The sequence below is a fragment of the Rhinatrema bivittatum genome, chromosome 17 (assembly GCF_901001135.1).
Source record: "Rhinatrema bivittatum chromosome 17, aRhiBiv1.1, whole genome shotgun sequence".
Classification (NCBI taxonomy): domain Eukaryota; kingdom Metazoa; phylum Chordata; class Amphibia; order Gymnophiona; family Rhinatrematidae; genus Rhinatrema; species Rhinatrema bivittatum.
The window spans coordinates 21,676,233-21,699,131 of NC_042631.1; the positions used below are offsets into that span (position 1 = coordinate 21,676,233).

Consider the following 22,899-nt stretch of genomic DNA (forward strand, 5'->3'; position numbering starts at 1 on the left):
GCAGAGCTGTCCTAAAGTTAGCCGGATATACTTATTGAACTAACTTTAAGACAGTCGGGTATATTCAGAGGCGCTGCCATGCCGCTAAATTTCCCGGTTAAGCTAGCTGGATAGATGTATCCGGCTAACTTATCTAGCCGCTCCACAGCTAAAAGTCTGCCCCGATGAGTTTGTTACTAAGGGTCATCTGTAAAAGATTATAGAGCAGTACACACAGACTAATCTACTGCACTCACTTTTTTTGTTTCAGTCTGTGTTTTCCAAATCATTTTTTTTTAAATTTCTAATTGGAAAGTAAAGGCTGCATGATTTAACGAGATGTAAATAGAATCTTAAAAGGAAGATGTGAATGGTGACAGACTTCGCTGCTTTCTTAAACGTGTTGTCTTTTTAAGGAAGTGGATACTGTACAGCTGCTTTTGTTCTCTTGATTAGTGCGATTACATAATGCTACACAACTCTGCATATTTATTTCAATAATTTTAGGGCTAAAACTTGCCAGTAACCTGTGGTCAAAGGGTAATAGGGCATTTTAAATCCAAATTAGCTTTGAAATTAGATCAATAACTTTTTAAATTAAAAATGTTTAGATGTCTAGGGCGAGAGAACTTGCACTAGAACCTGGCTCTTCTAATAGGAAACGGTTCGGGATGCTATCTATAAGAATAGCGTGAGCTGAGAGTATTACTCTGTTTGTGTGTTTCTTGCTTCACCGTACAACGTGGACATCAGTGAAATTATTTAGAATGGGTTTACGCCTATCTAATAGATGTTGGCACTGTGAAATCGCAGATGGCACACTACAACATATGTTGTGTGATTGTATCAAGATTCAACCTTTTTGGACACAAATATGGGGATTTGTAACCAAATGTTCTCTTTGCTCACCCATTGTTTACAGGACTATCTTCTTGTGATCATATGAATTTCAAGATAAGCTTTCAATGAACCAATGTAAATTGTTGGATATTCTCATTGTACTTGCAATACAGATAATATTTGGCAATTTGAAAGAGGTTAGCTTATTAAATTGTACCTTTTGGTGGAATACTTTATGTATGATTTATAGATTTGAAGTGGCTGCAGTTGCTAAGTTATGTAAAAAAACAAAAACCCTATGCAACTTGGTAATCCTTAAGATTTTCTTGAATCAGTACATGAGAGTATGATTATCTAAATTGAAATCAATTACCTCCTGTGGTTTTTTTTATTTTATGTTGTAATTTTAGTAATTAATTTTAAAAGGCATTTTATTGCTAAATACTTTAGATTGAACCGAAAAATGTATTCATCTCGAGTGAGCATGTCTCTATGAAATGCAAACAATATTATCATAGTATCATTAATATATTCATAGTGCATGATAGGAAAATTAATTTTAACATAGCTTGTGTAGCTAGTATGTTATCTTTTCTCTCACCTTTTAGAATTATTTCATGATCCTTTCAGTGAATTATTTCAGTGAGATACATACATACATTTTATTTTCTCAAGTAAATCATTTATATATTGGGTAACATCCGTAGCTTGTCCTAATGAAAGGAGCATTGCTCTCAAAAGCTGGTTGCAAAAGTATTTAGTCCAGTAAAAAGGCATTATCTGCAGCTCATTTTCATCTTCTCTTTATTTTTCTGAATGTATATCCTCTTACTACCAATACAAATCTTTAATGACCTACCTTTTTGGTTATTACAACACAGGTTGAGAACCATGGTTTTGAATGAATAAATCTCTTAATCATATAACGTTTAATTTTGTAAAATAATTCTGGAGGAATAAGCTACAGTATGCTGAGAATTTGAGGTTTTCCGTTAACCAAACATTTTTTATTTTGACACTTTTTGTTTTTCAAGACAAAGAGAATGCTTGTTGAAAAAATGGGCCGAGAAGCAGTAGAATTGGGTCACGGTGAAGTGAACATCACAGGAGTAGAGGAAAACACTTTGATAGCCAGTCTTTGTGATCTTTTAGAAAGAATATGGAGCCACGGTTTACAGGTCAAGCAGGTACTAAACTGCTCTATTTATTTTTTTTATTCGCTGGATCTAGTGACCTTGTGTAGATTTGTTGTATCCTAATCACAGAAATCTTTATGCCAGCATGCTTGTCCACACATTTGTGACCTGTTCCCACGTATGACTTATTGCTCACCATTTATGGTATATTTTTGATAAATAGAACATATAAAATGTTTTGGGTTTTGTTTTTTTTTTTTTTGGCCCACTGTCTTCTAGTATACTATGTTTGCAGTCGTTTGTTGTAAAGCCTTGAATACAGTATGGAAGGCAACTTGGTTTGCAGGAAAAACAGTGCATGTCTGCATGACGCACAGTACCTGAATGTACTCCGCTTTGAAGTGTCTGAAAGTTGGAATATAAATCAAATAAAATGATTGGATGTAATCCATTCTGAAAAACAAGTTGGTGCATTTATGTGGAATAGAAGTGATTTTTCAATAAATGGTTTTACTATATATGGTAAAATTGTGAACCTCTCTCATTGTATTTGTACTGATTATGCGATATATACATTTTTTGAAATACAAAAAATAGTTTATTGTCTTTTTTTTTTTTGTATATTTCAGGGAAAATCGGCATTGTGGTCTCACTTGTTACATTTCCAAGAAACTAAGAAGAGAAGAATAATGTCTGGTAGCTTGAGCACCTCAGGCATGTGTTTATTAGATTAATGAGAATGATTAGCAGTCCATTCAGAAAAATATAGCAGCGGGTTTTTGTTAGTGTTAGTCTGTGGTGGGTCCAGCCTTGCCATAATGGCAAAAGAATGGTGGGTGAGACTCTCTTTTTTACCAAAATGGTATCTCTCTCATATCAAACATTTTGAATAGTTTTAACATCCACTACTGCTTTCAACAGTATGGGGGCAATGTCAGACTGCCTGCATTTTATGCAGAGTCTGCAGGTAACTTATCTGGCTAAACTTCAGCTGGATGATGAGAGATCATCTAGTTAGCTGGCTTAAGTGCCCAAAATATTCAAAAGTTGGCATTTAGCTGGATAACTTTGTATCTGGCTAAATTCCTCTGAATATGAACCTCTAAGATCCTAGCATGCAGGCTAAACGGGTCCCTGAGGATCTTGACACATACCCGTGTTTAAATGAACGTGCGATCTCATATGCGATGAAGGATTAAGCAGGACGGGTGCTGCGATGGCAGCGAGGCTGCGGCAGTTGAGCCTCACAGGATATTGAACAAGAACTGGGAGGGATGCCCTTCAGCCTCTCCACCCCTGGTCTGTGGCCACCTGCAATGGCTAATATTGTGCGACATGGATGGAGCGGATGTCGCAGAAGGAGAATGTAGCTTCAGGTGCTGGGGGCAGATGGTGGTAGCGTTGGTCGCCTGAGCTTATTTTGCTGAAATGTGGCAAAGGCAATTGCTATAGTTGATCTGTTCAAAGACAAGTGTGGCCATTCTGGGTCTTCAACATAAAGAGTTGTCACTGTGTCGCTGCTGCCCTGGGGATGGTCAGGTGGCAGTTTCCTGATCCAGGACTGGAAAATTTCCCTTCCTTGTGTTGTAGTTGTGGATGTTGTGAGCACTTCAACACCAATGTCAATGGGATGGATGTGCTGGGGCTGGCAAAGGCAGTGTCTGATGCCAGGCCTTCTCCTACTTGTGTGACATCTGGAAAAACATGCTTTTTAGTCTGGCTTTTCCTGTCCTCTTTTCATCTCCTCCTCCTGTGCTCCAGATACTCTCCCACTTCTGCATTCAGCAGTGCCATCGGCTGCATGTGCCGGGCTTTCTTTTACTCAGATTTGCAGCAAGGGGGGGGCTGAGCCACGAGGAAAAAGGAGTGCAATGCTGTTTAGTTTTTGTCCCGGCTTCATGCCATTTAGCACACAGACGCTACTGGTGCATTAAAGCTGCAGTTCTATAGATTAGCATGCGTACTAACAGTGCTCATGCACTATTGGGGTTATTCTAGTTTAGCACATCATTTTAGCATGCTTAAGTCCTGCTTTAGCATACATGTAACTTCTTTTAAAGCACCTGCATGCTAAAAAAAAAAAAAAAAAAAAAAAGTTTTAGTGCACAGGCTCTTGGCATGTTAGAAATCTTTTTATTCTTCTAGGAAAAAATGTTATGGTTCTAATTTTGGAATGGCAAAACTGTGGTTTGTTTTTAGGTGTACTTCTTGATTCTGAAAGAAGAAAGTCTGACACTAGTCCAGTGATGCCTCCTTTAAAGATTTCTCTTATTCAGGACATGAGGTTAGTTGCTGTCTTTTTTTTTCTTTGGTTTGTTTTTTGAATGACTGTAGTCTTAGAGCAGCGAGTCATAAAACAGAACATCAAATTTTACTCTCCCCTGTGAGGCCTTGGAGAAGTTGTCTATCTCCCTTTGCCTTTAGATATTGTTTCTTCTCTCTTCCCTTTCGGAGGCTTTCTTACAGATCAGGGATCAGACTTTGATAGCCACAGTTGACTTTCCACCCTGGAGATGATGATTGCGAGCTTCTGAAGTGTTAAGTTGTAAAGTGCGTTGGGATTCAGCTTAGATGAAAGGTGCTAACTAAATTCTCACTCTAATATCCATGGAGAGTGGCTATGGCTCTGATTCTGCCCCAGCCACCCCCACAGCCGCTGGCAAGATAGCTGACTAAAGTGTAAGAGTGAATGTAGAATGCACTGCTTGAGTCCTTCTTAATGTGCTGATCGATGAGATTGGGAACCACCTGAGGGAAAGTATATGCTCAGCATATTCAAACATTTTTATGCAGATAAACATGATTTGAAAATCCCACCTGCCGCCTTTGTGTGGTCTGCATGAAAAAGTGAGTGGAGTAAGTCTGGGGAATTTAAAATACACTTTTTTTTTTTTTTTTTTTTTTAAATCTCTGCATATACTTTCTGGCATGGACTTATATCTGCTGCCGTGATGATGCACATCACTCAGACCCATGAGGAGTTTAACTATTGCTCTCTTAATTGGTAAATGATGGTGATTTATAATACAAACCTGGCACAACTGGCCTTTTTGTTGACTATAATGATGTTGGGAAAGCACCCAAGACAGGGGTGGCCAACTCTGATCCTCAAGATCCCCCAAACCGACCTGCAGTGAATGTGCATAAGACAGATTTGCATACAATGGAGGCAGCACATGCAATCTTGATTTAATGTCTATTCATTGTAGATATCTTGAAAACCCATCCTGTTTGTGGGTTTTGAGGACCAGAGTTGGCCATTCCTAACCTAAAGGATTATTTTAATTTCCATTGTCTTTCCTTTTTAGACACATCCAGAACATTGGTGAGATCAAAACCGATGTTGGGAAAGCAAGGGCCTGGGTCAGACTATCCATGGAAAAGAAGTTACTCTCCAGACACTTGAAGCAGCTTCTTTTGGATCATGAGTTGACAAAGTAAGACCACAGTTGTACTTTACGATACTCAGAAAACCATTCTTCAAATAAACAAAAGCTTGAACTAAAGTTTATTCTGAAAACATCCTAAATCCTTTTGGGGGCATTAATAACTTTGATTCTGTCACTGGGTTGATACGCGTTTGATGCTACCTCTTTAAATCTCCAAATGACATCACCAAAACCGCAGCTTCCCGTTTTCAGTTTTTATGTTCATTGGTCAGCAGGGTTGGACCATGTGATGAGCTGCTCCTCAGGCTTTACTTAAGTTTTTCAGTTGTATGAGAGAGAAGCAGCTGTTCGGCACTCCCTGAGGTCATGGTTATAGACTGCACATGGAGATGGAGCTGCGGGATTACTTCTGAGGTAATGGCAGGACCATTATTATGGAACACATTACCACTAGAATTAAGACTAATGAAAGAAATAAAACTCTTCAAAAAAGGCTTAAAAACATGGCTCTTCAAAAAAGCATTTCACAGTGAGGTAACGGAATAACACATACACAAAGCAGGAATTCACCAAGAAAAAGCAGTATTGCTTACTTTTGTTATTTTCTCACAATTTAAGTATTAAATTATAAAGATAGTAAATGGTAATCACACCCTTTCCCATTTAGGGGTAGATTTTCAAAAAGCGCGATTTGGCGTACTTTTGTTGGCGCATCAGGCGCCAACAAAAGTACGCTGGATTTTAGTAGATACGCGCGTAGCCGCTAAAATCCTGGATCGGCGCGCGCAAGGCTACCGATTCCGTATAGCCGGCGCGCGCCGAGCCGCGCAGCCTACCTCCGTTCCCTCCGAGGCCGCTCTGAAATCGGAGCGGCCTCGGAGGAAACTTTCTTTTGCCCTCCCCTCACCTTCCCCTCCCTTCCCCTACCTAACCCACCCCCCCCAGCCCTGTCTAAACCCCCCCCTTACCTTTGTCGGGGGATTTACGCCTCCCGGAGGGAGACGTAAATCCCCGCGCGCCAGCGGGCCACTAGCGCGCCGGGACGCAACCTGGGGGCGGACCCGCCCCCGAAACGCTACGTCCCGCCCCGAAAACGCAGCGCGGATCGGGCCCGCCCCCGACACGCCCCCCTCGGAAAACCCCGGGGCTCTGCGCGCGCCGGTAGGCCTATGTAAAATAGGCCTACCGGCGTGCAGGGCCCTGCTCACGTAAATCTGGGCGGATTTACGCGAGCAGGGCTCTTAAAATCCGCCCCTTAGAGTATATTATCAAACTATGTTACCGTATAATAATGGCACCCTTTGGATAATTAGAAACCACATATTTGTGCCTAACTGTAAACCGTTGTGATGGTGCTCCACTATACGACGGTATAGAAAAGTTTTAAATAAAAATAAAAATAAATAAAGACTGGTCACTAAAAATGCTTCTATGAAACACATTAGTTTTATAACTTGAAAAAGATCAGGGGCCTTCTGTCCTCTTCTGGACTTACGATAGCTGATCAAAATTGTCCTGAAGAAGCTTTTCCACATGGGATCCCCAAGAACAATAACTCACTCGCACTGGAGCATTGAGTATGGCAGCAGTTAAGGACTGTACTGCATATCCGGTCTGCCACACTTTTCCTGTTCCTGTACCATAGACCCAAGTTGATATTTACAGTACCTTTCCCTTCAATCCTCTGTCTTTATCGCAGGCTTTCTTGATTTGTTACTGATTTTTTGCCCCCAGTATTGGGTCACTATCTGTGCAGCACAATCTTCGGGAGAATATGTTCTCGTTCCGGTAGCCAGATTACCTCAAAGGAAGAGAGCGCACTAAAACCAGTTGCCTGGTGAACAAGGAGCAGAGGCCCGGGAGCACAGAGTTGACATCTATTGCTTCTGAGCCCTCTGTGAAGATGGAGCTGCTGTCCGGTGAACTAGGAGTTGAGATTCAGGGAAACCAAGGTGATATTAGGCACTTCCTGAGGCAGGCTGTACAGTGGGTGTGGAAACGGAGCTGCTGAGGTGCCTGGGAACACCAAGGTGAGAGCGGTTGCTCCGGAGATGGAAAGACCAGTCATTTTACAAAGTTCTCAAGTAAAAACAACAACAAAAAGAAACAAAACAAGTATCAAATTACATCAAAACAAAAAAGCATCCCTTATCTCGCAGTCATTCTTTTTTTTTTTTTTTATGTCTGCAAATTAAATTCCGGGTAAGAACGTCTTTCATCTTCGAAGGCTGATGTCTGTTATGAAGATGAGAGGGCAAAAGTCCATTTCGGAGCTTTTCAAAATAAGTTGAAGCAGGCTTGGCCAATACCCAGAACAGAATAGGGCTCATATGCTTCAATTACTTAAGAAAAAAAAGTTTACAGAGATGCGTGTTTAGCCATTCCTTACGGGAATTTCATAACTTCAAACAGGATACAAAATAACTGTGCTTCAAGAGAAACCCAAAATGCCCTCTACCTAGTCCAATAGGAACAGTCTCCCCCATAATACCCAAATCAGTTCCTCCCAAATTGAGACCAGCCAAGCCTAAGGCCACACACAAAGTAAGAAAAAAACCATGCTGAGCCAAACCAGCCAAAGACTGTTCAACTGAAACACAAAACTAAGTCAATGACGTCCTTAAGGTACAAGTGGAGAGATTTACACCCAAATCGTATGCAACTCATGCACGCACGAAGGGGCACACACCTAAGAATGCTCCTTAGTCTCGTTCCTTCGTGCGTGCGCCCTTCCAGCGTCGCTTCGGGAGATTACTTAGGGTACCGGTCCTAATGAGGTCGGAGGGCAGGGCTTAGCGCTGACGCAGGAGGCAGAAACAAACACATACACCATCACAGGAACTATACTAACTTGCAAGTTACAGTGGGGAAAACAGAACGCAGTCCGTGTGATAAAAGCAGTAGCAGGACCAGGTAATGCAGTCAGAACCGTGAGAGACAAACCTCCTGTGTCACCGCAGGAGATTAATAGGGTGCTGGTCCCAACGTCATCGGAGGTAGAGGGCAGAAACAAATGTACACAGCACAGGAACGATGCTAACCTTATCTCAGGAGAGCAGCAGCAGTGGTCCTGGAGCTGCTTCAACAGCGATGCAGGTCGGCAGGGCTGGCAGTGGTAGCAAAAGAACAACCTTGACAGTGGCAGGAGAGCTGCAGCAGTGGTCCTGACTCATCAGTCCCAGGCAGTAAGGAGACAGGAAGTAAAACTGAATGTGATGCTGCATTTCCTGTCTGTCTGCCAGCAATCTAGGGTGGCAAATTCAGAGTCACGGTGGTCCGAGTGTGATTATGGGTTCTAGCAATGCTAAGGGGAAACTGGGCCAATATTCATCCTTGGGGCAGCTCTTTGGGGAAAAATGTGGAAAGCTGTTGTCCACATAAGTTAGGCATTTTCAGCTGCTTAATAGGATGTATCCGAATTGTCCATGGTGGCTCCGTCTCAGGAACAGATGACAAAAGACGCAATATCTAGGGGTCAGGTGCTGGAAGACCACATTGGACCTCTCCAGACTTTGAGTAAAGATTTTCTGCAAAAAAGACTGTATTACTGAATAAGATCAGACTCTCATACTGATTTTCCCTGTTTAGTCAACACTGCCTCCTCGCTGGCTATGTTTAAAAGGTCAGGAAGCGTAAATTCCTGAAAAGGCCATACCGCCAGTAGAGAAAATCTGTTACCTGCTAAGAGGGAAGTAGGTGGAGAATCTCCAGGGAGAGGACGGAGAGGTACATCTCTTGATAGTTTGGACCTCTGCCAGTTTTGGGAGCCTTTGAGGAGAAATGACTGTGGAGTGGGGGTACCCTGATAACTTGTTTCGCTTCTGAATTTGACTGTGATGCAACTCTCGGAATGCTTTTCCAGATCAGAAATTGTTTCTAGGCCTTAAAATATTTCTTAAGTTCCCCTGCAAATGGCCGGTGAAATATGACGGAATAGTTGCGTTCTATGACCCTTTTCAATTGGATTTTTTTTTTTTTTTTTTTGCTCTGGAGGCCAGTGCTGCTCCAGTGACTGGTCTCTGCTCTTCATTCAGAGGAGAAATTCAGGGCAAAGATTTTAAGCATTTCTCTTCTATATACTGTGTATCTACATTTTGCTCGAGTTTTTTTTTTTTGTTTGTTTTTTTTTCAAGACAGAATTGTTCTCGGAATAATTTCTTCATTTGTTCCAAAATAAATGTTTTCACATTAATCAAGATGGTACACTACCATCCTTTTATCCTCAAAATGACAAGGAAAAGAAAACTGCACGCCTTGGGTATCAAAACAGCATTAATATTCTATTTTACGTAGAATCGAAGACTTTTTTTTTTTTTTAAATGGAACATTCTTTTTGTATGCTTATGGTACAAGCAAATAAAATAGCAAACCCAAGAACATTCTATATCTTCTTGGACTAATTATCATACAAGACGTTTAGCCTCAATGTGGAGGAAGAAGTCCAAGCCTCGGTAGAAGAAATAGAATCAAAGCAACTACCTGCCCATATCTACATATTCACAAAGTAGGACAAGACAGACAAATGGATGTCTTCCGCGGTTACGTTTTGGGCAGAAGTATGCTACAAGAGGCACTTAACCCAATCCTGGGAGGAGCTACTTTTTGTACTGGAGTGAGCGTGTGACAGAATCTGGTTTTTCCTTACCGTCAGTCCATGCTCTGTTAATGCTCATATCCAGTGTACACCTCCCTCCAACTTTAACTCTTGGATTACTTTACTTACTAAGGGCCAGGTGTGAAAAATCATTTAATCAGGAGCCTTAAAGAGACAGCATAAAGCTAATGCTGGAGGAGCCATTGGTGTCTCACCCTGCAATGGTACACAAACCATGGTGTACATTGGTGTGAGTTAACAATAAGGCAAAAGGAAAATTTAGACTTCTAGTTAGGTCATTTCAATGTATCTGTGTGTCTTTACATTAAATCCTTTGCAAAAACTGCTATGAAATGCACCACTCTGACACTTAGTGAAGGGACCCCAGTGCAAAATATTTACCATGTGTTTACCTAATGCGCATAGTTATTAAGACCTTTCAGAGATTAAAAGTTGTAATTTTTATTTTTGATCATAATGTATACCTTAAGAAAAAGTTGAAAACCCATTTGTTTAAACAGGTGTATTCTTCTCCGAGTTGAGTTTAGTAATATTATGTTTAGTGATGTTGTTGTAACCATCTGAGCTGGTGATGTGAGCATAGCCATGATTTCATTGTTTTAATGCTTATTGTGATGTCATAAAGCATTTTGGTTTTGCTGATTTTTAGGTCAGCTATGTTGCTCTAATTTGTATACCAAACATTGGAAGCGCAGAACAAACTTTAATATATTCGCTACATAAGAAGTGTGCTTTTTTTTTTTTTGTTAGAAAATTATACAAACGTTATGCCTTCCTACGCTGTGATGATGAAAAAGAACAGTTCCTCTATCATCTTCTGTCATTCAATGCTGTTGATTATTTTTGCTTCACCAATGTCTTCACAACGATCAGTAAGTCTGTATATTAAAGAGCACTGTTCATTCCTATTCTTGAGCATGAGTAATTAGCCAGCATGACTGGATAGTGTGAATATCATGGGCTTCCTTGGAGGAACAGCAACATGCATATGTGTACTGTCCCTTAAAAAAAAATAGTATGGGTTATCTTGAAATAGGAGTTTTAGTAATTAAAATAAAACAGCGATTGGATGTTCTAGTCTGAAAAAGATAGCATCCACAACATATTTAAACTTAGCAGATTTAAACATGACCCTCTGATACAAAAATCAGATAGGATTAACCTTACTGTAAGCCAGAAAGAAAACATTGGGAGTATTGAAATGGAGGTATTACAGTATGAGGATAACTTAAATATACACAAGATTGCACATGATCGATTCCATGTGCATGAGCCGGGAACTGTGTGCGCGCTCGTTTTAAAATCTACCTTTCAGTGTATTCCATAACTTTAGCTCCAGAACTTATTCTCTCACACACGTTCCACAAAGCACTCTTGCAATCCATAGTATGCTTCTTGGCACTACCGAAAATGATATGCATGAGAGACCTGTCTGTTTTACATGAGTATTTTGAAAATGTGAATTCTGCTTTCTGTCTGTGCAGTGATCCCATATCACATCCTGATTGTTCCCAGTAAGAAGTTGGGTGGTTCAATGTTCACAGCCAATCCTTGGATCTGCATTTCAGGAGAACTGGGTGAAACAGCAGTGCTGCAGATTCCCAGGAATATCTTAGAGATGACTTTTGAGGTTTGTAATTTAATATACTTTGTATGTTAGTGTTCAATGTAGAATAAAGAACAATTTTTAAAGTAATATTTTCTATCATGTCCCATGTTTCGGTTACAGCCTCGCTTCCTTTATTAAAGCTTTCAGCTGGTTGTTTTGCAAGAGAAATTAGACAAAAAAAAGACTAAATGCGCTAGAATACCAACAATGAAATGCAGTTCATCATTCTTGATTTTTAGCATTCCACCTAATAACAAAAACAGGTTCCACTGTTGTAATACAAATATATTACTGTGTCTGTTTATAGTGCCAGAATCTGGGGAAGCTTACCACAGTGCAAATAGGACATGATAATTCAGGACTGTATGCCAAGTGGCTAGTGGAATATGTTATGGTCCGAAATGAAATAACAGGGCATACTTACAAGTAAGTATCCTTTTAATTTTCAGTTGGGCAAATGAAACTTCTAGCAATTCTCAGAAATCAGTACTCTGGGATGAATGAGGACTTTGAAATGGAGGCAGGATTACGTTAGGGGAGGAAAATATGGGCGCAGACTGCATTTTCAGGTCTCCCTGCACAAAAAGCAGGTGCACACGTCTGGAGGTAATTCATACCTGCAGCAAGTTTCAGAATGAGTGTGTGCATATCTGCAGACTCTGTCCCAAATAGTTTGCACATGTCCCCCGTAATATAAACGTTAAGTAAATAAAAAAATTACCAATTCCAGCTAATAAACATAATTACTATTTTAGGAACTCAAAATACATAACAGGCAATTTTAGAAATAACACATAGGAAAGAGATAAATAATAAAATCAAATAACCCAAATCTTTTACGTTTACATATTACTTAGTAAGATTTGATCACGAAGATTTTGCTATTTTTATGGTATTCCTTGTAGTGCTTTTACTCTGTGTCTTATTGAAAAATTACAAAATGAGGATGCTGAGGGCACAAATCATATAGGCAGGGAAGTGGACATGACTGTCCATGAGACAAGGTGGGAGTCGTCGTGAAAGAGAGGTGTGTGTGTAAACCTAAAAATCTTACAATTAGAAGAGAAGCAGAATGGAAAGTTGTTCTACTGGAACAAAGCAACAAGAAAAGACTGAGATGATGGAGAGAGAATTTTCATCCTCTAAAATGAAGAAAGGGTATAGGGGGCTACACTCTGCCAAGGCAATATAAATAGAAAAAGCCACTAAGCTTCTAAAGAACAAATCCCACCAGGTTGTTAGGAATCTACCAGTTAAAAAGGTGTGATTTGATGGGAAAACAAATTGAGCTCAAATTCTAGATTCTCAGGCAGAGCAGAGGAAGGTTCTTACAATTATTATCAGAAGCACCGAGAGCAAGGTGTGAACCATCATATAAAAAAAAAAAACATGCAACAGGCATGTTCACAGTACTTTGGAAAGGGAGACTGAAAACCGTGAGGCTCCTAGAGCCAAACGTTCTCCAAGGTATTGCAAATACTGTATTAATGGTGTTCATACCAGAGTAGGTCATTCTGTGTTAAGATGTACCTCGTTCTCTATTTGCATGAGACTGAAATTCTCCCGAGCTGTCCTAGGTGTGGTTCCTAAAGTGGCTGACAGGGTTAGAAAGGGAGATGACAAAGGATAGCGGTAAATGGGGCTACTCTGAGGAAAGGCTCATTACTGGTGTTAGGCCGCAGAGTTCGGTCCTTGGACCGAATCTTTTCAACATTTCCGTAAGTGATGTTGTGGAAGGATTATCGGGCTTGTCATTTTGCAGATGATACCAAACTCATGCAATAAGGTGGACGCCCAAGAAGGTGTGGAAAAACATGAAGAGGGTCTAGCAAAACTAGTCTGGCAGCTAAAACAAACAAAAAAAAAAGCAAGCAGTCATGCATTTGGGGTTCAAAATCCTGCTATTAATTAAATTGATTTAGATAATAACCACTGCTATTATTAGCAATGGTAACATGGAATAGACTTAGTTTTTGGATACTTGCCAGGTTCTTATGGCCTGGATTGGCCACTGTTGGAAACAGGATGCTGGGCTTGATGGACCCTTGGTCTCACCCAGTATGGCATGTTCTTATGTTCTTATCCCAAGGGAACAGTGCAGCCTATGGGGTGACATTCTATACACAAAACAGGAGCCAAAGGTGGAGGTGATCACATTTAATCGCAAAGTGGCCAACCAGATAGATAAGGTGACGCAGAAGTTAGAAAGATGCTTGGGTGCAAAGGCAGAGGAATGGTCAACAGAAAAAAGGTGATATACTGCTCCTGTGTAAGTCCCTTCTAAGACCTCATTTAGAATACTTTGTGCAAGTTCTGGTATAAGAGATAAATAGGATGGCCGGAGGGGTCAGTGCTTTTGTTCTAAAGTTATATCTGGACAGATTTAAAGATGTGAATATGTATACCCTAGGGCAGGTTAGGCAACTCCAGCAGTTCTTAAAAAAAATAAAAAAATAAATCAGAACATTCACAATGAATATACATGCAGCAAATCTTCATGCACTGCTTTCATTGCATGCAAAGTATATCTCATCCATATTCATTACTGATGTCTTGAAAACCAGCCCTGATAGGCAACTCCAGTCCTAGAGTGCCAACGCTGCCCTAGAGCAGTGCTTCTCAACCCAGTCCTCGGGGCACACCTAGCCAGTCAGGTTTTCAGGATTTCCACAATGAATGTTACAGATTTGTATGCAAATCGCTCATGTATATTCATTATGGATATCCTGAAAACCTGACTGGCTAGGTGTACCCAGAGAATTGGGTTGAGAAGCACTGCCTTAGAGGAAAGGCAAGATGGGGAGGTATTCGTGCACAGGAGGGTGGGTCTCTTTCGGTGGAAAGACTATGGGATGAGGATGGAAAGGAATTGACTGAGGAGTATTCTAATGAAGTATTTATTTACAGAGAAGGGGGGTGGATGCATGAAACAGCCTCCTAGTGGAGGTGGTGGAGACGAGGACAGTGTCCATATTGAAGAAAGGGTAGGGCAAGCAGAGAAGAGTGGTAGGGACTGTAGAGCTGAAGATTAGGTAGGCTGGCTGGTCTTTTTATGCTGTCATAAGTGCACAGTGGTATAAATGCTTATTCTCATGTCCTTTTTTTTTTTAGGTTTCCCTGTGGAAGGTGGCTAGGGAAAGGAATGGATGATGGCAGTCTAGAAAGAGTTTTGGTTGGAGAGTTATTGACCACAAACACTGAGTCAGAGGACAGGCAGTGCAGAACGCCACCGTTGCAGCACTCGCCAAGTATGATTAGGAGATTGGTCACCATATCCCCAAACAGCAAACAAAGTGAGTAAAAAAAGCAAAAATAAAATCCTCTGGATTTAGAAATCCATCTACAGCATTAACAATTGCTCTTTTTAAAGTATGATTTTATTTAGTTGTATGAAATATATCAACTTGTTTTTCAAGCTGATCTAGTTTTATATAAAAATATTAGCAAAGGGAAGGGACGGATTGCATGTTCTTCTAGCATTCAGAGGTATAAAGATTAGCACAATGTTGTGAGATTTGTCTTTGTTTAACTTGTAGAATATATGTGGTTATAAACATTACTGGCAGATTCACACACTGGGGTCTTTAATTTGAGCATCTCAGTCACAGTTCTGAGTGTGAGAAGATTTAGATCCCATGATTTAGGATAACTTTAATATCCACAGGCTGATATCAGCATAATTTATACATTTGACAGACTGCTATTCTGTGGAAAGTACAGCACCTGTAATCCTGTTCCATTGTCTTTTGAAGTGATGCCTTTCCCTGGGAGACATGGGCAGAAGTGTGTAAACAGAGCCCAATCTGTTTCTCATGGACAAGCAAGACAGAAATCCCATCCCAAGTGGGTGACCCTGATAGCAGCAAGACTGAAAAGCTCGAGCTTAGAAGAACCAAGAAGAATTTCTAAGCAGCCACCACTGCTTTGGAGTCTCCTTGGTCTCTTCTTCTGCTCGTGCAAAAGGACGTATATTTTGTTTTATACCCTCTCCTTCAGCCACTCGCCACATTTTTCCTCGCATATTTTTTTCATTTTTCTTTTCCTTTCTCGAAGTTTTTTTTTTTTTTTGGCACGACATTTATTTAAAAAAAAAAAAAAAAGTTATTCCTTAAAACTTGCAAAATTTGAGTTTGACCTGGCTTTAGCTCTCTTCGTGATGGTAGGCGACAAACCAGGCTTCAAAAGGTATCCCCACTGTTGCTACAAGATGTCTGTATCAGTCCAGCATGACTGAGCCTAAGCAGTGAGTACAGCATTGCGTGATGTGCCTAACTGTGCTACCTGTGGTGATGAATTCCTGTTTCCTAAATTGGAAAAGGCAGTGTCTCCTCATGCTAAGCACTATGACTCATATAAGTCTCTGTGTGTGCATGATTCAGTTTCTTCTAAAGAGAGAGAGGCATACAGGATGCACTATTGAATATACCTCCAAAGTTAAACAAATAAGTTTATCCGGCTAACTTTGCTATCTGAGCTGCCTGAATATGGACCTCTACATGTGTAGCTCTTTGCAGAAGTTGCAAGTGATGGCCTAGCAGCTTCCTTCAGACACCGTGAATAGTTTAGCTCACATGCTGTAGGGAGCGATGGATCGATCGACTTACGATGCATATGAGGCTTCTCCAGAACACCTGCTGTTGCCATTGGAATCAGAAGGCTGGCATGGCTGAGGGTGTCTGGCCTTCGTGAAGATGGTCATGAGAAACTTGCTGATAGGAGTTTGTTTTTTTTTAACTTTCCAAACAAAAAAAATTAACCAAAAAAACCCCCCAACAAAACCCCCCCCAGTAAATCTTCTTTAAAGATCACTGCTCCACTCTCTTCCTTCCCCTGACAGCAGCTACAGCTGAGCAGCTGACAAGAAGCAGGAAAGGTCAGTCTCAGTATTACAGGAGATGATGGTACTGTTCAAGAAGTAATGATCCTCACCCTCAGCAGCAGTAACAGAACAGGCCATGTGCAAGGGGAAGAGCACAGCTGAAACCTCTCCAACAAACACAACCCAAATCTAACATCTTTTTTGACTAAATTTATCAAAAAGGCTTCCCAGTTAGATTTAAACTGTTTTTCAATTGGGGGGGGGGGGGGGGGGGCAGGTTTCAACACTTCAGTTCACTACGGACTTGGATAATCTCAGATTGTTGTGTATTAAAGATCGCACAGCAGGGGTACCATTTGAATTTCAAGTCCTCTCCCTCTAACGAGCCACCAAGAAATCACTCCATAAATGCAGAACAGCGCCAAGTCCTCCAACGAGAGCAGTCTGTCGCAATACTACAAAGGAACAGAGGATTTTATTTTAAATATTTCTTCAGTTTAAAGAAAAGAGGTGGGGTCCGCCCAATCTTGGTCCTCAGATTTCAAGAAATGGCTGAAGAAAAAAAGTTCAGAATGAAATCTTTAGGGACAGTCCTCCATCAGTTTGGAGAACAATGACTGGTGAACCACTCTAGACCTCAAGGATACCTACATGCGTATCCAGATTCACAAAAGTCTCAGGAAATTTGTGTTTCACCATAGTCTGTGATCATTAACAATACAGAGCTCTCCCCTTTTTGGCCTTTCTGCAGCACTCAGAGTGTTTACAAAGTGTCTTGCAGCAATTGCTGCTCATCTAAGAGAGAGCAAAGTATTTGTTTCTCCATATTTGGATGATTGGCTCCTAGCAAACCATATTCTTAAAAAAAAAAAAAAAAAAAAAACAACAAAACCTCATTCCTCCACACTCTGTATGATGAACATCCTCCAAACCCTAGGATTCATCAATTTATCAAAATCCAGTTTGGAGCAGACTTATAATAGACTTCACAGGAGTCTGCCTTGATATCACAGGAAGAAAAGCGTTTCAACCTCAGAAGAGGGCGGATGAACTAAACAAGATAATCCTGACCCTTTTGTATTAGAAACAGTTTCTGATTGATTCTTCATGAAAATGTTGGGCACCAGTTTCCCATTAATTTGAGACAGGCTCAGTAGCACAGAAATCCAACACCTACAGTCACTTTCTGACAAAGTGAGTGTATTCAACAATCTCATCCAAACTCTTCATGGGGGCTGCAACCTTTTGATCTGCTGAAAGGTCTGTCTTTTCACCAACCTCAATCTCATATTACAACAGATGTTCCAGTTAAGAATGGGAAGCTCATCTGAACAGCCTATATTCTCAAAGAAGAAAGATTACTCTACTCTACTCTACATAAATCACCTAGCGTTGACAGCAGTCTTCAGTGCTTTAAAAGTATTTAGTTTTTGGCTAAAGGGGAAAGTAGTATTGATCCAAACAGATAACCAAGTAGAAGCTGCAAGATATGGAAAAGGACAATTTCCCAAGGGATGTGTCTGAGAGCTATCTGCTTCCATGGAAACCAAAACCAGTTAGCGGACCAATTACGTTGCTAGCTGCAATCACATGAATGGTCATTGAAACATCACATAGCTCAAGAACTATTTTCAACTTTGGGGCACTTCACAGATCTCTTTGCAGCACCATACAACAAGGTTCCTATCTACTGTTCTAAAGGACAGGTTAGCAACCGAAGCTTTTTTTCAATCACAAATTTCATATGAATGTCCCATGATTCCACTTGTAGAAAAAAACTGTTCAAAATTAAGAGAAAAAAGTCTAAATATTTTGATCCCCTTTTGGCCATATCTAATTTGGTTTTCATGGCTTCAACACCCAGCATTTCAGCAGCCAATATCATTAAGAATATTCCCATCCCTGTTCACTCAAAGCAATGAGAATCTTCTCCATCCCAACTCTTCCTTGGCTGACTTCATGGTTGATGACAGTCAGTCTCTTCTGTGCAGCTGTCTGCCGAAGTAAGTAAAGTTTATTCTAGCATGAAGAAAATGCTCTACTAGGAAATCTTACAACTTTTAAATGGAAAAGGCTTGCTACCTAGTCTTTGAATCCATTGTGACTCTTTTAAATGCCCTGTTCTCCTACAATAAGTCTTAAGCCTGATTCAGGTATGAAAACTAACTCGGCGCCTTAGGCATAATGCTATAGGAATATGAAAATTCAAGAATCCCCGTTCCCAGATGCATGAAGTCTAACTCATCTAAAACCCTCTATTAAGGAGCCACCTACTGCTTGTGATTTAAACATAGATTTTACTCAGCTTATGAAATAGCCTTTTGAGCCTTTAGCCAAAACATATATCTAAATTCCTTTCTCGGAATGTGTTTTTTTTTGGGGTTTTTTTTTTTAAATAGCTTTATCTGAGTGAGCATGTTGCAAACACTCATCTCATATTCTCTACCCACCCAATTCTTTCCCCAGCAGTAATTCTGAAAACTCATTCTACATTTTTACCAAAAATAGTGTCTTTCAAATAAATCAATCCATAGTTATTGCCAACTTTTTTTCTCCGAGCCCACATGCAAATAAGGACAAACAGGCTCTTCATAACCTGGATTGCAGAAGAGCCCCTCATTATTTGCAGAGAACAAGGTCCTACAGGAAGTCTTCACAGCTGGTCATCCCCATCATCAACTCAGGAGTTTTCAATCATAAAATGAAACTGCTTAGATGCTCATTGAAGCAGGCCTTACTTCATGGCAGTACCTGCTTTTATTCTAGCAATTGCTATAAGTAGGAATGTGCACATCTCTAGTCCTCAAAAGGGTTACTGCTCAAAGATGCAATGGGGAAAGGTTTGAAAGAACTCCTTTCTTTATAAAGATTGAAAAACAAAAAAAAACCCAATTTCTGCTGCTGTTAGATCTCAGGACGACAGCTCATGTCACTCTGCCTCTTTTCTGCATGAATTTCGGGGGCCCTGCGTGCACCGCGTGCATTTTACAAAGGACCCAACCACGTGCATAACCACCGTTATGTGCTGGACCTGCTGAAAGAGGGCAGCCCGGAAGTGTGGTCTGAGGGGGGCGGGCCGGGCCAGTGCCATTAGCTGCTGTCCCGGGGAAGTGCCTGCTGGCAGCTGGCCAGCGCGCAGAGTTTACTTCTGCTCCAGAGGAGCAGGAAGTGAGGAACAAAAAAAAATGTGAGTAGCTAGGAAGGGGTTAAGGGGAGTCGGAGGGGAAAAGGGTAGGAAGGTTAGGTAGGGATATATAGCCAGTGTACACTAAGGGATAGATTTTTAAAGGAGCATGCACGTGTATGTGTGGGAAATGTATTTTATAACACGTGTGTGCCGACACGCACATGTTATAAAATCGCGTACATAGACGCATGTGCGCTCCTTTTAAAATCTAACCCTTAGTGTACACTGGCTATAAAGTTACATTCTTTGACTGCCGCTACTACGTAAATATACAGAATATGATTCTTAAATACTCCGATTGTTAAAAACTAATTACCGATTTTACATTATGTATCTTGATCATCTGGGCATGAATGCTGAAATGGTTTTAAACATTTTAGTCTGAACTGGAGAAATCTGAATACTTTGTTTTAAATTTTGTTGGAATCTGTAGACCTTTTTGGGATAACAAAAATAAACTTCTTTTTCAGAGTTAAACACAGGTCAGATACAGGAAGCTATTGGCGAGGCTGTCAATGGTATTGTGAAGCATTTCCATAAGCCTGAGAAAGAGGTGAGAATGGTTGTGTATTGGAGAATTTCAGTGTTTAGTTTCATTCTAAATGTGTGCTGTATTCAGAGAGGACACAAATAGTTGGGGGATTTTTAGAACTTTTTTTTGCACAAAAAATTAAAATGTACTTAAAATGAATTTGTATGTATACAAAAACTCCTGACCTAGCTATAGTTTTATTATTAGTGAATCACTGTATTGTGATTCACTCAAATTTGGGACTTGGTTAAATTTTCATACAAAAATGTCAAGTTTCTTGAATAAAAGTGATGACTTCCTGTTTTTACCAAAAAAAAATAAAAAAAAATACAGCAGGGTTCAGAGGTTCTGTGAAAAATCCTCCCTTTCCCCCAGTACAGTTTATCTTGCATGTAACTTGTTTGCATGTTCTCAAGGATTACTGGAGCAGTTTGAGTTATTTAATTAACAAAGAACTGGTGCATTTCCTGTGACAGATAATGTCTGGATGGAAGGTGCTAAAACTCATTTAGACACCTTTGCAGGAAATGCATGACCCTGGATATTAGATTAGAGCCCTGCCTCCAACAAACTTAAAAATTTTAAGACTAAAGTAAACAAATCATTCTTTTAATCCATTTGAAAGCTGCCATTAACAAATATTCCGTTTACTTTAGAGATCCTGTCAATGAGATGATTATAGTAGACAGAGAATTAACCATAGACTGCAAGATTATCATCCCAGAGTTGCATATCACCCCCCAAGGTGTATAATAAAGAAAGCAGTAATCACTTTATAACCACTCGCCTTGGGATAGTAACATTGATAAAACTCCTAGCCATAGTACAGACTGAATAGCTTACGAAATCTTTTCCTTTTCTCTATTATATGCTGGCTTCCACTGTGCATATTTATTGCAAGGCATTATTTACCATACATAACATTTTAAAGCACATTTTCTCTCTCCTACAGAGAGGCAGTTTGACTTTGCTGCTTTGTGGTGAAAGTGGATTAGTTTATGCCCTCGAACAAGTGTTTCAGCATGGATTCAAATCACCTAGACTCTTCAAAAATGTTTTTATTTGGGACTTCCTAGGTATGTGTAAAACTCTCTTCTAACATTAAGGGTTTTATTCCATCAGCTTTCTGCTGTATAAACTCGTGCTGCTAATAATGCTCCGTTTCCAGGATTGCTTTTGCTATATAGCATCCTGTTTCTGTTTCTCCTGACCAAGATTAACATCGCAGCTGAATGAAGAACATTAGAACGTGAATGAAAACAGGAGCTGTATCAAAACGAATACAGACCCTAGGAATAGTCAGCCTGGTTTGCATTGATTACACTCCCGTATTTCTTTTTTCTTTCTTTCAAGAAAAAGCACAAACGTATTATGAGACCCTTGAACAGAATGATTTGGTCCAAGAGGAAAACTGGCAGGAAAGGGCCAGAAATTTTTGTCGCTTCATCAGCGCTATTAACAACACGCCAAGAAACATAGGGAAGGACGGCAAGTTTCAGATGCTGGTCTGCCTGGGAGCCAGGTAAAAGAAAACAGCCCGAAATACCCCCCCATGTGAGGATGGCAACTCTGCAAAACCTTGAGGCTCTGATAAGTGATTGGTCAGAAAGTGTTTAAGGATGATGACGCAAGTAACACTGGTCTCTAATTCTGTATTTCCTCTCCACTGAAACCGTTGCTGGAGTATCTGTGGCATTAACCCCAGGAGAGAAACTGCTTAATTGACATCCTAGATTTTGAGAGCCTGCGCTGCTGTGGAAAGGGCCAGTGCAGCATTTAGCACGCTCTCAAAGGGAAGCCACTCAATTTTGCACCTGCTTTTTCTGCAGGCTGCAAAATTTTGCACCTGCTTTTTCTGCAGGCTGCAAAACACACATAGCTTTGAAAATCCAAACTATCTGGGGGTTCCCTCCCTTGACCTAAACACACCCCCAAGTATGTTTCTGTGCAGTCTAGCTAAAAGTGTACATGTTGTCAGTTCCCCCCCACACACACATTTTAGCCTGACTGAGGAGGACAGTTTACCTTCCTGAAAATTGTTGTCCTTGAAGGTAATTCTCACAGGCATTTCTGTGGGTAAAACAGTACAATGCCTACAGCAATGGCTTGTTATAAAAATGTAGGTAATCTTAAACCTGTGTCCTACGGTGACAGCCAGGCAATTTGTCACCTATGGCTGGGAAAAAGTGTACCTATCTGTGTTAAATATTGGGGTTTTGTTACTTTTTTAGGACAATTTATTTATAACCTATAATTAGACACAAATGTGATCTTTAGGTCTGTGTGAATGTGACCCTTGCTTAGTCAGGACTATCTTATTTAGATTTTTATATTCCGTTCTTCGACACTTCAGAGCAGATGACGTTAAAATACTATGTAGGTATTTCCTGACCCAGAAGGCTTACAGTCTGTACCTGAGGCAGTGGAGGGTAAAGTGATTTGCCTGAGGTCACAAGGAGCGGGCAGTGGGATTTAAAGCCTGGTTTCCCTGGTCCGTAATCCACTGCTCTAACCACTAGGCTACACCTCCACTCCTAAGCAGTAGGGGGTGGGTGCCCTTAAACCATGATAAATTCAAGCCTTTTTTTACTTTTATAGTTTAACAATCAAAAATCTTATAATTTTAATTATCAGACACATTGTGATGCACCAGAAATCTCTGCCAAAAACACACTTGAAACCTTTATAGCAAACCTGCCACACGACAACAGCACTAACATCCAGGATTCACAGCAATCTTACTGCAGAATTACCTATCCCTCTTCTGAACACTTTTCTCTGCTAGGTTTCTTA

At 40.4% G+C, this 22,899-nt stretch overlaps 1 protein-coding gene across 4 annotated transcripts in view; it reads left to right on the top strand.

Moving 5' to 3' along the window:
• The window catches only part of DENND5A (DENN domain containing 5A), a 65,421-nt gene that overhangs the window by 39,256 nt on the left and 3,266 nt on the right, over window positions 1-22,899 (top strand). For all 4 annotated transcript variants that reach the window (XM_029582309.1, XM_029582310.1, XM_029582312.1 and 1 more), the window contains 11 exons: window positions 1,854-2,006; window positions 2,585-2,669; window positions 4,155-4,239; window positions 5,264-5,392; window positions 10,710-10,831; window positions 11,444-11,589; window positions 11,876-11,994; window positions 14,680-14,861; window positions 20,045-20,127; window positions 21,059-21,182; window positions 21,460-21,628. In XM_029582309.1, coding sequence (XP_029438169.1) covers window positions 1,854-2,006; window positions 2,585-2,669; window positions 4,155-4,239; window positions 5,264-5,392; window positions 10,710-10,831; window positions 11,444-11,589; window positions 11,876-11,994; window positions 14,680-14,861; window positions 20,045-20,127; window positions 21,059-21,182; window positions 21,460-21,628 — 1,397 coding nt within the window. The remainder of the gene's footprint in view (window positions 1-1,853; window positions 2,007-2,584; window positions 2,670-4,154; window positions 4,240-5,263; window positions 5,393-10,709; window positions 10,832-11,443; window positions 11,590-11,875; window positions 11,995-14,679; window positions 14,862-20,044; window positions 20,128-21,058; window positions 21,183-21,459; window positions 21,629-22,899) is intronic.